The sequence below is a fragment of the Lycium barbarum genome, chromosome 11 (genome assembly GCF_019175385.1).
Source record: "Lycium barbarum isolate Lr01 chromosome 11, ASM1917538v2, whole genome shotgun sequence".
Classification (NCBI taxonomy): Eukaryota; Viridiplantae; Streptophyta; class Magnoliopsida; order Solanales; family Solanaceae; genus Lycium; species Lycium barbarum.
Window position 1 is genome coordinate 114,842,624 of NC_083347.1, and position 14,820 is coordinate 114,857,443.

The 14,820-nt window shown below is 33.9% G+C and overlaps 2 protein-coding genes across 2 annotated transcripts; both read left to right on the top strand.

Annotated features, from left to right (window-relative positions):
- The first annotated feature begins 3,409 nt into the window (after window positions 1-3,409).
- Window positions 3,410-4,465, top strand: LOC132620154 (putative F-box protein At3g10430). The gene has a single exon (XM_060334854.1). The coding sequence runs from the start codon at window positions 3,410-3,412 to the stop codon at window positions 4,463-4,465; it is 1,056 nt and encodes a 351-aa protein (XP_060190837.1).
- An 8,593-nt stretch (window positions 4,466-13,058) lies between these two features.
- On the top strand, window positions 13,059-14,141 carry LOC132620155 (putative F-box protein At3g10430). The gene has a single exon (XM_060334855.1). The coding sequence runs from the start codon at window positions 13,059-13,061 to the stop codon at window positions 14,139-14,141; it is 1,083 nt and encodes a 360-aa protein (XP_060190838.1).
- Window positions 14,142-14,820: the final 679 nt, after the last annotated feature.

The following is a 14,820-nucleotide window of genomic DNA, read 5'->3' on the forward strand; positions in this document are numbered from 1 at the left end:
GTAAGCCAATCCAAACGGGCTCTAACACAATCATTTTTCACAATCACAATTTTAAATAATATTGATGTGATTTTTTGAAAAAGAAATTGTATTCACCCAAGGCTAGGGGCTAGGGGCTAGGCACAAAGGATAGAGCGGCTGACCAATTCCACCGATAAGGATCGGAAATCTTATGGATTTTTTTATTTTATTTTTAGTTTTGATTTGATTAATATTTCTTCCTTGTTGAAAGTTTAAGGAAGAAGAAACCAACTAGAAAAGTAAATTTCAATAACAACAACAACAACAACAGCCCAGTGAAATCCCACATTTTGGGGTCTGGGGAGGGTATAATGTACGCAGACCTTACTCCTACCAAGGTAGGATGACTGTTTCCGAGACCCTCGGCTCAATAGAAGCATAAAAAGGGGGTCAGATAAGGTTAAAAGATTTAAAACGATATTGCAATGAAATAATGCAAGTGACACAGTAAAACAGGATAATCAAGGAATTCAAAGCGATATGGAAATGCAAATCACGAAAGCGGCACAGATAAAATAGAGTAATCAAAGTACAGAAAGTAGCAAATAATAACATAAATCAAAGCACAAGAAATTATAATGCGCTAATGCGCCTACTAATAAGGAAAGATAACGAGACTTATATACTAGCCTTCTACCCTAATGTGGGTCCTCCACACCTTCCTATCTAAGGTCATGTCCTCGATAAGCTGTAACTGCGTCATGTCCTGTCTAATCACCTCTCCCCAATATTTCTTTGGCCTACCCCTACCTCTTCTGAAACCATCCATGGCTAACCTCTCACACCTCCGCACTGGAGCATCTATGTCTCTCCTCTTCACATGCCCAAACCATCTCAGTCGCATTTCCCGCATCTTGTCTTCCACCGAGGCCACTCCCACCTTATCCCAAATAGCCTCATTTCTAATCTTGTCGCTCCTAGTGTGCCCACACATCCATCTCAACATAATTTCAATATTTCGTTCAAAATATCCCATGCAGTTAGTCTTGATTTGATTAATATTTCTTCCTTAAGGAAGAAGATACCAATTGGGAGAGTAAATCTCAATATTTCTTTCAAAATATTCCATGTTTTATATAAGGAATAATTTCCTTTAATTTAGGGGTAAATTTATTAGGTAGTTATTGTTCTTTAACCAGAATGATATATAAGGTAATTGTTTGAAAATACATTTTATATTGACAAAATTAAAATTTAATCATTTTTTAGTATTTAAAACTAAATAGTTAACAACGAAACTCCTAATATTAAGGAGCTTAAAGTATATCGTAAAGATTACTAGATTTAACTTCCGATGAACTAATATTTATTAAAACTTTATAGTGTAGAAGGAATACTCCACGCTATAAATGTTTCAATAAAATTATGATTTCAGTTAAATAGTTCATACATGGATGAGCTAACATTGAAAACTTGAAAAAGTAATTATTTCCTTTAATGTTGAAAACAACTCATTACTTTCTCTGTCCTAATTTATATGGCACTTTTAACCGGCCAAAAGTTAATTTGATTAATTTGTCAAACTAAATTGAATTAGATCAACTTAATATTTTAAAATTAATATATAATTAAAATTAATATATAAGATTTAAATTTTAAAAAACTAAACGAAAAATATTGTAAGTTGTAATTCTTCTCATGTCAATCCGATTAAGAAAATATTTTTAAAAATATTGGTCAACGTTTATATAGTTTGAATCTCGAAAATCTATTTATTTCCATAAGAAGAGCATTGGCGGTGAAAAATAGAACGTAAACAGACAACGATAATAATATAATATTAAGAGTTAAATTAGTCAAAACAAATTTAAATTAAGCATGGGATGAAATAATAGAGGACAAAATCTATTCTAAATGAGTTGTTATTACTTGCTTTTTATAAATTTTTATTTTCTTTCATTCCAAAAATTGATTCCCCATAGTTTTTATATAGTAAATTATTTGTTTTGGAATATTGCATTAACATTAATAGTCGTTTATCACACATAATTTATTTTTATTTGATTACTTTATACAGTCAAACCTCTCTATAACAGCATCGTCGGGTCCGAAAATTTTCAGTTGTTATAGAGAATAGCTGTTATACACCTATAACAGCATTGACATTTAAATAATACTTCGCTATTATAGGCAAAAAAGATGCATGAAATCTAATTTTCAAATTTAGTTGTCAAATTCTAAGCTTAATAACACTTTCTATAACGAAGGTAGATAGTTTAATGATGAAAATATATATATTCATATGATATTTTTTGTCATAAATAGTGTATTAAATGATCAAATATTTGGTCAAAATCTCTACACTTATTATTGGTAATCATAGGTATTCTATTTGTATAAAGATGGTTAATTATTATATTACCAAAAAAAGAAGATAACTGTTATATGAGAGGTAATTTTATAAAGAGCGTACTGTTATAAAGTTGGTTGCTGCTATTATAGGTGAAATGTTGTTATAGAGAAATAATATATAACATGAAAAATCGGCTCCGAAAAAACGTGGTTGTTATAGAGAGGTGTTGTTATATGCGAGTGTCGTTATAGAGAGGTCTGACTGTGTACTTTATAGTAGATGCATAACACACGTGCAACGCACGTACAGTTAAGACTAGTACTACATATACAACTAACGGATGGCATTCAACCAAGCAATTAAATTAAAGGAGCTTATTAGGGTAAAGTAATTACTTGAATGCCTGAGTTTCAGGGAGTGATTTTGTCACTGAGAAAGTTGCTCGATCAAATTGCTATCCTTGCAAAAATTCTCCCAGGTGTAAAAAAAAAAGCAGTTATATTAATATGGTAAATCGAATATGGATAGCTATTAAATAAAACAACCAAGGCTCAAAATGGCTTTATTCATCTATTAGTAATATATTATTATATGTATTTGTACTAACACTATATTAGTTACTTACCTTAACAGTAGTAAATGTATAATTTAATACTCGTAAAAGTAGTTAGATTAGTATGGTAAATTCAACATAGATAGCAATTAAATAAAATAACCACGGCCTCAAAATGGCAACATGCTTCTCTCTCTCTTTCTCTCTCTCTCTCTATATATATATAATAGTATATTAGTTATTTACGTTTTTATTTAGGTATTGCCAATATTTATTAGTCTTCCAAATTAAATTCACATAAAAAAGGCAGTTAGATTAGTATGGAAATCTCAATAATTCATTCATCCTCAAAATCTTCGAATTTCTCAACATACCTCTAATGAAGATCTAGCCTTTCTCCTTCATTTCTTTTGTATTATATTTTTCCTTTACGTTTTTCTTTTCACTTGTACTGATTTCAGGGTACTTCCTGGTAGAATAATTTTTCTCTGTTAACAAACACACTTGTATCTGCATTGATTCCCTTCTTTGTGTTCTCTACTATGGCCACGAGCGATAATGGTCATCGGCCTTTCCCCGAAGATTTAGATAGGAATATTCTAGTCAAGCTGCCGGTGAAGTCCTTGTTGCGGTTCAAATGTGTCTGCAAGAACTGGTACACTCTTATCAAGAATCCTAATTTTATTAAAGAACACTTGAATAATTGTAGCAAGAACAAATGCCTCCAACTTCTGATTTATGATTATGGTGCATCAGATGGTTCCCCTCCCATTACTTTGATTTCTGATCAGGGTGTATTCCCTTTACATGAGAATCCTGATTATTTCCAAAGGTTTAGAGGTATGACGAATATTCTTATAGGTTCTGTTGATGGAATATATCTTTTGGAGAGAGTAAGTGATGACAAATATTCGTATGCGTTGTGGAATCCTGCGATCAGGGAGGTGAGGCCCCTCCCTGAACCCAAAATACCATTTTCCACCAGGGAATGCTTCTTTGGGTGCGGATTAGACCCCTCAAGTAATGATTATAAGCTTGTTTACTTTATTAAGAATAGATATGCAGCGGTCTATTCATGTTCTAGAGACTCATGGAGAATCTTCGAATTCACATTTAGAATTTTCCATCCCGCTAAGAACTGTATTGAAACGTTTGCTCTTGGTACTGCTTATCTGAACGGAGCTTATTACTGGATGATAAATGAGTATACACCAGAAGGGGTTAAATGCATCTTTCTTTCATTTGACTTTAGCAATGAGGTGTTTGGAGAGATTGATGGGCCAGTTCATTACTCTGTTACTAGGATGCCTATATTGTTTGATGACTTTATTGCCCTCTTAAACTATTGTGAAGATTTTGTTTATGATATATGGGTAATGATCCGACCAGGAGTTTGGAATAAACGTTTTACCTTTCAATGCTTTCCATATTTTAAGTCTTGGTATTCTAGCACTGTCATTTTTGTAACCAGAAGTTCTCGGCTAGTCTCCTATAATGTTAAGACTCAGAAGACAACACATCTTGGATTAAATTATCCAGGCCTTAAGAGATTCTCATATGAGGATCGTTGTGCAGTTTATCCTTATAAGGAGAGCTAAGTAGCAATTAAGCGGGAAAATGAATGAGCTGGCCCATTGAAACTATCCTGAAATATGTGACTCCTCCATTGAGCTTTAAAATAAGAGGAGACAATATGCGAGAAACTTATGTGTGGAGACAGAGAAGGGAAACACTAAACACAACTTGCACAAGTCTTTCTCCTTTGAAGTTGAAACTTTTTTTCTCTTCATTTTTTCAGTTTTTCTTTGAGAAGAAGCTTTCCAAGCTCATAAAATTCTTGTAAGTTGCTAATTAATTGATATATTTGAAGTTGAATTTTCTTGGAACATTACTGTCAAATGAGTGATCCTTTTTTTCAATAAACTTCGAATTCTTGAAGCTTCTTTCTCTTTTGGTCTTTATTTAGTTCTGAAATTAATTTGAAATTCAATTTTCTTGGGAGCCAATGGTGACTTTTGGTGTATCTTCTTCAATTGTTTTCTTCCAAAAACATGCAAACACATGTTCATATAAGTGTTTGTTGGTTTAGTATTGGAGGGGGAATGATTTGTACACTAAATATATGTCAAGAATTTAAGCCGAATTTGATACTAAAACAATGCCATTTACAATGAGGGACGTGGGAACCATTTTCTTGGCGACTTAGCTATTTGCTTGGCAGGAAATTCCATAATCAGATAACGCGAGAATCCGACTCTTTTCTTTAGGGAATTAGAAAGGTGCTTTTAAGTATTTTTCATATTCATTTCCCCTTTAAACTAGTGATTCTCGTTGTAAAGCAAAAGAACGTCTAGAGTAACATTCTTCCTTTCAAGAATACTTCACCGCAAGCATATCTGCTTTATTTTCTAAGTTACTAATCCCAGTAATCTGTTTTCTTTTAGGTCACATAACAGTATGCATTATCATTATATAGAAATTTAACACACATACTTTATACACTTTAATTTTTGAAAATATATTAATCAACTTTGGTTAATGTTACCACCCATTTATAAACTCAATTAGAAGCTTATGAATAATTTGACTATTTGTGAAAAGTACAAAGTTCACACCTAATTATTTATTTTTGAAAAATTAGGAATTCGTTTTGAAACGAAAGTTATTAAAACCTTTATATCTTGAAAATCAGAGAAAAAGTAAGGGTTCGAGTGATTTTTCAAGGAAGGTGTTAGACATCTCCGAAAATTCGCAAATGCAGTTACCGGCGAATTTTAAAAACATTTTTGTAGCTAAAAGTATAACTTGTTTGAAAAATGGGAGTTTGAAAAAGTGGTTTTATTCATTTAACACTTTTATTACTTCATTAATTCAACAAGTGAACTAAGAGTCTGTTGGGACTAGCGGCTAAAAGCGGCTTATTTTAAGAAGTGCTTTTTTTAAAAGTACTTTTCAAAAAAGTACTTTTCGTGAGAAATAGTTTGTGTTTGGCTAATTGTTACACCTCGAAAATTTCCCGTTGGTACGCAAGTAGACGAACTAGTGAGAGATGACGTTGGTGACCCTAGTTGAGACTTCTAAGATGTTAGAGATGAGGGAAGAGGATCGCCAAGCGAAGGCGAAGGTATTTGATGAGTATCGGAAAGGAATTTCGAGCAACGAGTTAGCCAGGACTTAGTGATGTCTTGGAGAAGAGTTATAACGTCCCTTAGATTGGTATTGAAGTGTTGAACGAGTGTTAAGAAGGTTCCGCAAGGATCGGAGATCAAACGAAGTGATGAGAATAAGTTCAGTGAACTGATGAGTTTTACGGCTCATTATACGGACCGTATAATGGACCGTAAAACCATCACAGTGGAGGTTGGTTGCTGGTGGAATTTTACGGTCAGTTATACGAACGGTATAAATTTATACGGACCGTATAACGAACCGTCAAATGGTCACAGTGAAGGGGTGCAGGCAGACCCATTTCACGGTCTATTATACGGACCGTATAACCATTATACGGATCGTATAATGGACCTTATAATCGACCCGACAGATCAGTGGTGATTCATTAAATAAAGGACCAAGTCCATGAAATCATTTCCACATTTCATTCCTCTCTCTAAAATCTCTCTCTACATTTATTACACGAGTTTTCAAGGGTATTTGAGGATCAACAACATCAAATAAGTGAATCAAGAGTAAGAACCCATCAAGGATCATCTAAAGTCAAGAAATCCAAATGGAGAAAAACTAGGGTTTTGCTTAAGGTGGAGTATTATCAACCAAATCTTGTTCCTACAACATCCAAGGTAAGATTCATGATATTTACATGATGTTTAAGGTATTGGAGAGTTAAAATACATGGATTGTAGAAAATATGGTAAAATGGGTTATAAATGATGAATAGTGACATTTTGAAGGATAGTTTGAATTGAATCATGAATGTTGTTGTGTGTGATATGAATATGTTATAAATGGTATTAAGATCATGAACTAGACACTTTAGACGAATGGACGAAGTTGGGTGTTATGACCATGAATGTGGGTGAATTAGAGGCAAACTGAGGAATCTAGATAATGTGAATAATATGGATGATTAATGACTATTGTTACGATATTGTGAATGAAACATTGACGTTTGGGAGTTGAACCACGATATGGGCAAATGTTGTATAAACAAAGGAGATGCTACCCGATTTTCTCCAGTTTTAGTCATATATGTTAGTTGTCGATTCTAATGATGGTATGCCCTTAATGAAGGTAGAAACGTGAACATCGGAGGAGTACGCGCGAGTGTAGAGTAGTGCGACGGAAAGGTATGTAAAGCTAACCCTTCTTTCATAAGGCATGGTTCTTTGGCCAAATTCCTAAATTCTCTCTATGAGTATGTTGTCTCCAAATGATTGATATTCCGAGCTCATAAGCTCGCAATCCTTGATATACACTACGATTGTACTACACACCTCATATGATGAGTAAGCCTATGATATAGACGTAGTAGTAATGATGATGATAGTAACGATGATGATAATGATAATAATGAGGTTAAAGGTGCCTACGGGCTAGTATATTTATATGTGCCTATGAAGGGCTATAATGAAACCCCGAGCTTATAATGCCGGGTAGAATATATGTATATGAATATGTATAAAGTATGTATACGATTACGAAACGCGCGCACACCTCTGCAGATGGTACGGATAACCCTGAAGCCTTGGTAGGGCCAGGTATGAGTAACCTTGAGCCTTGGTTGGCCAAGTATGTATGAAACACCGATTCCATGAGGTCGGGTATGTTATGTAAATACTATGTATATGAAATGACTATGTATATAATATGAATATGAATGTGATAAGACTCTGTATATGGACACAAATAAGGACATGTATACGAATATGAGCACAAGTATGGTACGAGCACTATTATGGAATACGGATGATGATGTATGTAAACAAGTACGTATGAGAAATGGAAAGTCTCTATGAAAGGCAAGTAAGTGCTATGACGATGATATTATTGTCTCCCCTCCTATGCTATTTCCTATGTTGTTTATGATGCTTATTTATTGATGTTGATCATGCTTTACATACTCAGTACATTCTTCGTATTGACGTCCTTTTGTTTGTGGACGCTGCGTCATGCCCGCAGGTGTACAGGGAGACAGACTTAATCATTAGCTGCTTACCCCGAGATTGCATAGCAGAGCTCCATTTCCTTCGGAGCCATAGCCTTTGGGTACTCATTCTTTTGCGTATATAATTATGGGCATAGAGGGGTCCTGTCCCGCTCATATGTTATGTCATACTCTCTTAGAGGCTCGTAGTCACGTGTATATATGTTAGATATGTCTGGCCTTGTCGGCCTATGTTTTGTATATCGTTTTGTCGGCCAAGTTGGCCCATGTACATTGATGCGGCATAAATGCCAATTGTGATATAATGGTAATGTCGTCCAATGGGACTAGTTTGATAAATGAAGGGAAATGTATGTCTAATTACGTGGCTTACCTAAGTGTAAGTAAAGAGTAAGATAAGGGGGTGCCCGGGTGGGCTAGCACCAGGTGCTCGTCGCGGCCCCCTAGTCGGGTCGTGACACTAATTCATTTGAAAAGTGTCATTAACGGCTTTTAATAAGCAGATCGGAAAAGGCTCAAATATGCCATCAAACTATCGGAAATGGCTCATTTATGCCACTCGTCAATAGTTTGGCTCATTTATGCCATCGAACTATCAGGAATGGCTCATCTATGTCATTTTTCAATAAAGTTGATTTTACAATACCAGATATGACACTTGATCACCAATTAGAGGTCCACGTTGTTTAATTAAACCAGCACAAATTAAATCCTAAACTAAACTAAAACCCAACCCACAAATCTGTGTTGGTTTAATTAAACGACATGGACCTCTAATTGGAGGCCAAGTGTCATATCTGGTATTGTAAAACCTGCGTTAATGAAAAAAGGCATGGATGAGCCATTTCTGATAGTTCAATGGCATAAATGAGCCAAACTATTGACGAATGGCATAAATGAGCCATTTCTGATAGTTCGATGACATATTTGAGCCTTTTCCGTAAGCAGATTGTGTTTGGCTAATCTTTTTAAGAAAGTGTTTTTGAGTGTCAAATTATGAAAAAGGATAAGTATATCATACGAACACAAAAATTATTGGAACCCTTATGGTTAGAACCTTAAATTTTTCCCAGCGGAGTCGCCATCTGTAGCGGTTCCATTTTTTTTTCGATTTGTATTTGCACTTGCCTCATTTAAAAAGGAAAGTGTCCCGGGGAAGTACGGTTGTCAATCGTACCGGAAAAAGGAAAAAAATATACTTTTACGTGGATGGTGCTCTAAATAGACTTTATTTTAGAGTCACCACCTAATTTTTAGGAAATTAGGAAAAATCCGTTCGAAAAGAGTTCATTTAAAACGGTTAAATTTTAAAAGAATCCTAATCTAACCAAAGTTCGGGTAAGGGTTCTTGTGATCTCCCGAGAAATGTGTTAGGCCCCCCGATATTAAGGATCCGTAAAATACGGTTGACCTACGGGTTTTATAGTATGCCTTTATAGATATAAATTATTTGTGATAAAAACTACTTTTGTTTATATTTCCGCAAATCAAGATGTGTCATTTATGCAAAAAATACTCACTTTTCAAGAAACGAAAATGGTAGAGTTTTGCCCAAAATTGGGCGTTTTGGGTTTCGGACTAGAATAACTGGGTTAAAACCCGAAGGCGTTAACCTAAATAGAACACTACGTGAGCCCACCCGAGTTTAGAAAAAGATTTTTTAGTTTTAAGTTTTTTCAAAAAAAAAAAAAAAATATTTTTTGGCATACTATTATTATCCATATTTTAATCATGTTTTATAGTTTTTAGATTTTTATCCTTTTAGTTCAAGTTAATCCAAAAAATAGTTTAAGTTCAATTTTGTCTAAAATGTCCATAGACGGTCCACAATCATTTTTGTCTCTAGTTTCGCAAAATTAATCAAGTCTATTATTTTATCCCAAAAATAATTTTTATATTCTAATAATTGTAAGAATCAATTTTATATTTAGAAAACGGTTTTTTGGAAACTCTAATACATGACAATTTTTAAGGGTTTCAATAAATCACATTAATCAATTTTGACAAATAAATAGTAAAGAGATAGGGAGTTGGGCTGACCAAATCCAACAGAAAATGCATAAGTAAATATTTCCGCTCCAAATTATGCTGCAATACCTTAGTCCTTCCATGATAGGGGTTGACTCGATCTTTTGATGGGGCAACCTAAAGATCAAAAGGAGGGATTGAGTACACCAAATTCAAGCACCAACACTTCACAAATCTTTGAAAACCTCTTTGTCTTTTTAAATTTTTTGGATGATATCCGTTTTCTTCTATGTATATATATATATATCTATTGTATTTATATTTTGTGTATTTTTAGTAAGGGTGTGTATAGGCTACTAAGTTTTTGAATATATAAATCAAAACCTTAGCCTTTTTTTTTTTTTGCTAATTTTCGAACTCCCTTTCTTTGTTTTCTTTTTTCCTCTCTAGCGTGTGATTTCAATAATGGGTTTTTAGATGGTGAAAATGGAAAAGGTAAAAAATGAATTGAAAGAAGATGGTGATATGTTTTTTTATTGCTATGGGTCCCTCTTTTTTTCCCCTCATCCCTGACCATTTTCTAGGAAGAAGATAATGGATATTTTTTGTTTTCTATTATGTGGTCTCCATCCCTTAAAATAGAAAGATAAAACTTCCCCCTTTTTTCTCTCTAAAATAAACCCGACCTCCTCGTTTTTAATTTCCATCCCTTCTATGGTCAAAAATAGGTCATGTGGCCATACATCCCCCCCCCCCCCCCCCCCCAAAAAAAAATCCTTATTCAAATTTTTAAAAAATTATCCAACTAAGCATTTAGAATTGTCTGGACAAAAATAGTTCATTTGGCTGTACTTTTCCCCCCAAAAAGACCTTATTCAAATAGTACCAACGAAGGTACAAATGGATAAAATCCCCTCCTTATTTTTTTTTTTTTATAAAAATGTAGCATAGTTTTCATATAGTTTCAGGTTAATTAGTCTAATACACCTCTCGTAAAATAATATTTCGACGAAATAAAAATCATAATACGTTGTTTTAAAACACGAGCTTCAAAATGAGCCCAATATTGATATACTGCCGAGTAATATTTTAAAATTTGAAATGCGGTAAAAAAAATGAGCCGTAATTCATACGCCGTTTTAATTAATAATTTTCCCGAGTTAGACGGAGCGGGATATGTAATTTCTTGTAATCGTTAATTTTTATGGAATAATAATTATACGTCAACTTTTGCAATTTTCTCGTGATTATTTTTAAGGCCATCCTTACTCCGTCCTGGACTCGGAAAAATTTAAAAATTAAAATACGCATTTTATGAGATGAAAATTAGGTGTCAAACAATAGAGTTCTTAGTGTGTCTCAACAATAAGATAGGTAACATATGAAGTTCACAAGATAAGCAAACTTGAGTATTAGGTAACATATGAAGTTCTCAAGATAAGTAAACCTGAAAATGCCCACTCGACGAAAAGAAAGGTTGAAAGTCTTTAGCACTTGGAACAAGTCTAAGAGGTCTAAACATAACTCTAAAAAATTTCTTGACGGAGGCAAATTGAAATTGGAAGTTGGGGAAGGATGAAATTCATGTTCGAAACAAGTTCCTTAGGAACACAAAATGCTATAAATGACATGAACTTTGTCACTACGTACGAGATTATTCTAATAGAAGAGTTATTATTGCCATAAATTATTGAGGATACATACGAGTTTAGCCCGCTGAGAATAAACTTCAGACTATACTTCTTCTTGTTCTTCCTCTTCTCCAAGTCAGGTATGTATGTGAAGAGTAGAATATTGGATCCATCATCTTCAAGTTATAAAGCTGAAACACTTTGTATAACGAAGGAAGATAGTTTAATGATGAAAATATATATATTCATATGATATTTTTTGTCATAAATAGTGTATTAAATGATCAAATATTTGGTCAAAATATCTACACTTATTATTGGTAATCATAGGTATTCTATTTGTATAAAGCTGGTTAATTATTATATTACCAAAAAAAAAAGATAGCTGCTATATGAGGGGTAATTTTATAAAGAGCGTATTGTTATAAAGTTGGTTGCTGCTGTTATAGGTGAAATGTTGTTATAGAGAAATAATATATAACATGAAAAATCGGCTCCGAAAAAACGTGGTTGTTATAGAGAGGTGTTGTTATATGCGAGTGTCGTTATAGAGAGGTCTGACTGTGTACTTTATAGTAGATGCATAACACACGTGCAACGCACGTACAGTTAAGACTAGTACTACATATACAACTAAACAGATGGCATTCAACCAAGCAATTAAATTAAAGGAGCTTATTAGGGTAAAGTAATTACTTGAATGCCTGAGTTTCAGGGAGTGATTTTGTCACTGAGAAAGTTGCTCGATCAAATTGCTATCCTTGCAAAAATTCTCCCAGGTGTAAAAAAAAAAAGCAGTTATATTAATATGGTAAATCGAATATGGATAGTTATTAAATAAAATAACCAAGGCTCAAAATGGCTTTATTCATCTATTAGTAATATATTATTATATGTATTTGTACTAACATTATATTAGTTACTTACCTTAACAGTAGTAAATGTATAATTTAATACTCGTAAAGGTTGATAGATTAGTATGGAAAATTCAACATAGATAGCAATTAAATAAAATAACCACGGCCTCAAAATGGCAACATGCTTCTCTCTCCCTCCCTCCCCCTCTCTCTCTCTCTCTATATATATAAATAGTATATTGGTTATTTACGTTTTTATTTAGGTATTGCCAATATTTATTATTCTTCCAAATTAAATTCACATAAAAAAGGCAGTTAGATTAGTATGGTAAATATAATATGGAAATCTCAATACTTCATTCATCCTCAAAATCTTCGAATTTCTCAACATACCTCTAATGGAGATCTAGCCTTTCTCCATCATTTCTTTTGTATTATATTTTTCCTTTACGTTTTCTTTTTACTTGTACTGATTTCAGGGTACTTCCTGGTAGAATAATTTTTCTCTGTTAACAAACACACCTATATCTGCATTGATTCCCTTCTTTGTGTTCTCTACTATGGCCTTAACACACCTATATCTGCATTGATTCCCTTCTTTGTGTTCTCTACTATGGCCACGAGCGATAATGGTCATCGGCCTTTCCCCGAAGATTTAGATAGGAATATTCTAGTCAAGCTGCCGGTGAAGTCCTTGTTGCGGTTCAAATGTGTCTGCAAGAACTGGTACACTCTTATCAAGAATCCTAATTTTATTAAAGAACACTTGAATAATTGTAGCAAGAACAAATGCCTCCAACTTCTGATTTATGATTATGGTGCATCAGATGGTTCCCCTCCCATTACTTTGATTTCTGATCAGGGTGTATTCCCTTTACATGAGAATCCTGATTATTTCCAAAGGTTTAGAGGTATGACGAATATTCTTATAGGTTCTGTTGATGGAATATATCTTTTGGAGAGAGTAAGTGATGACAAATATTCGTATGCGTTGTGGAATCCTGCGATCAGGGAGGTGAGGCCCCTCCCTAAACCCAAAATGCCATTTTCCACCAGGGAAGGCTTCTTTGGGTGCGGATTAGACCCCTTAAGTAATGGTTATAAGCTTGTTTACTTTATTAAGAATATATATGCAGCGGTCTATTCATGTTCTAGAGACTCGTGGAGAATCTTCGAATTCACATTTAGAATTTTTCATCCCGCGAAGAACTGTATTGTAAGGTTTGCTCTTGGTACTGCTTATCTGAACGGAGCTTATTACTGGATGATAAATGAATATACACCAGAAGGGGTTAAATGCAGCTTTCTTTCATTTGACTTTAGCAATGAGGTGTTTGGAGAGATTGATGGGCCAGTTCATTACTCTGTTTCTAAGATGCCTATATTGTTTGATGACTCTGTTGCCCTCTTAGACTATTGTGAAGATTTTGTTTATGATATATGGGTAATGATCCGACCAGGAGTTTGGAATAAACGTTTTACCTTTCAATGCTTTCCATATTTTAAGTGTTGGTATTCTAGCACTGTCATTTTTGTAACCAGAGGTTCTCGGCTAGTCTCCTATAATGTTAAGACTCAGAAGACAACACGTCTTGGATTAAGTTATCCAGGCCTAAAGAGATTCTCATATGAGGATCGTTGTGCAGTTTATCCTTATAAGGAGAGCTTAGTAGCAATTAAGCGGGAAAATGAATGAGCTGTCCCCTTGCAACTATCTTGAAATATGTGACTCCTCCATTGATCTTTAAAATAAGAGGAGACAATATGCGAGAAACTTATGTGTGGAGACAGAGAAGGGAAACACTAAACACAACTTACACAAGTCTTTCTCCTTTGAAGTTGAAACTTTTTTTCTCTTCATTTTTTCAGTTTTTCCTTGAGAAGAAGCTTTCCAAGCTCATAAAATTCTTGTAAGTTGCTAATTAATTGATATATTTAAAGTTGAATTTTCTTGGAACATTACTGTCAAATGAGTGATCCTCAATAAACTTCGAATTTTTGAAGCTTCTTTCTCTTTTGGTCTTTATTTAGTTCTGAAAGTAATTTGAAATTCAATTTTCTTGGGAGCCAATGGTGACTTTTGGTGTATCTTCTTCAATTGTTTTCTTCCAAAAACATGCAAACACATGTTCATACAAGTGTTTGTTGGTTTAGTATTGGGGTGTCGTAGGAGGGGGAATGATTTGTACACTAAATATATGTCAAGAAGTTAAGCCGAATTTGATACTAAAACAATGCCATTTACAATGAGGGACGTGGGAACCATTTTCTTGGCGACTTAGCTATTTGTTTGGCAGGAAATTCCATAATTAGATAACGCAAGAATCCGACTCTTTTCTTTAGGGAATTAGAAAGGTACTTTTAAATATTTTCAT

Excerpts from the sequence above, each read along its gene's own strand:
- LOC132620154 (XM_060334854.1), top strand. The coding sequence starts at position 3,410 with ATGGCCACGAGCGATAATGGTCATCGGCCTTTCCCCGAAGATTTAGAT.
- LOC132620155 (XM_060334855.1), top strand. The coding sequence starts at position 13,059 with ATGGCCACGAGCGATAATGGTCATCGGCCTTTCCCCGAAGATTTAGAT.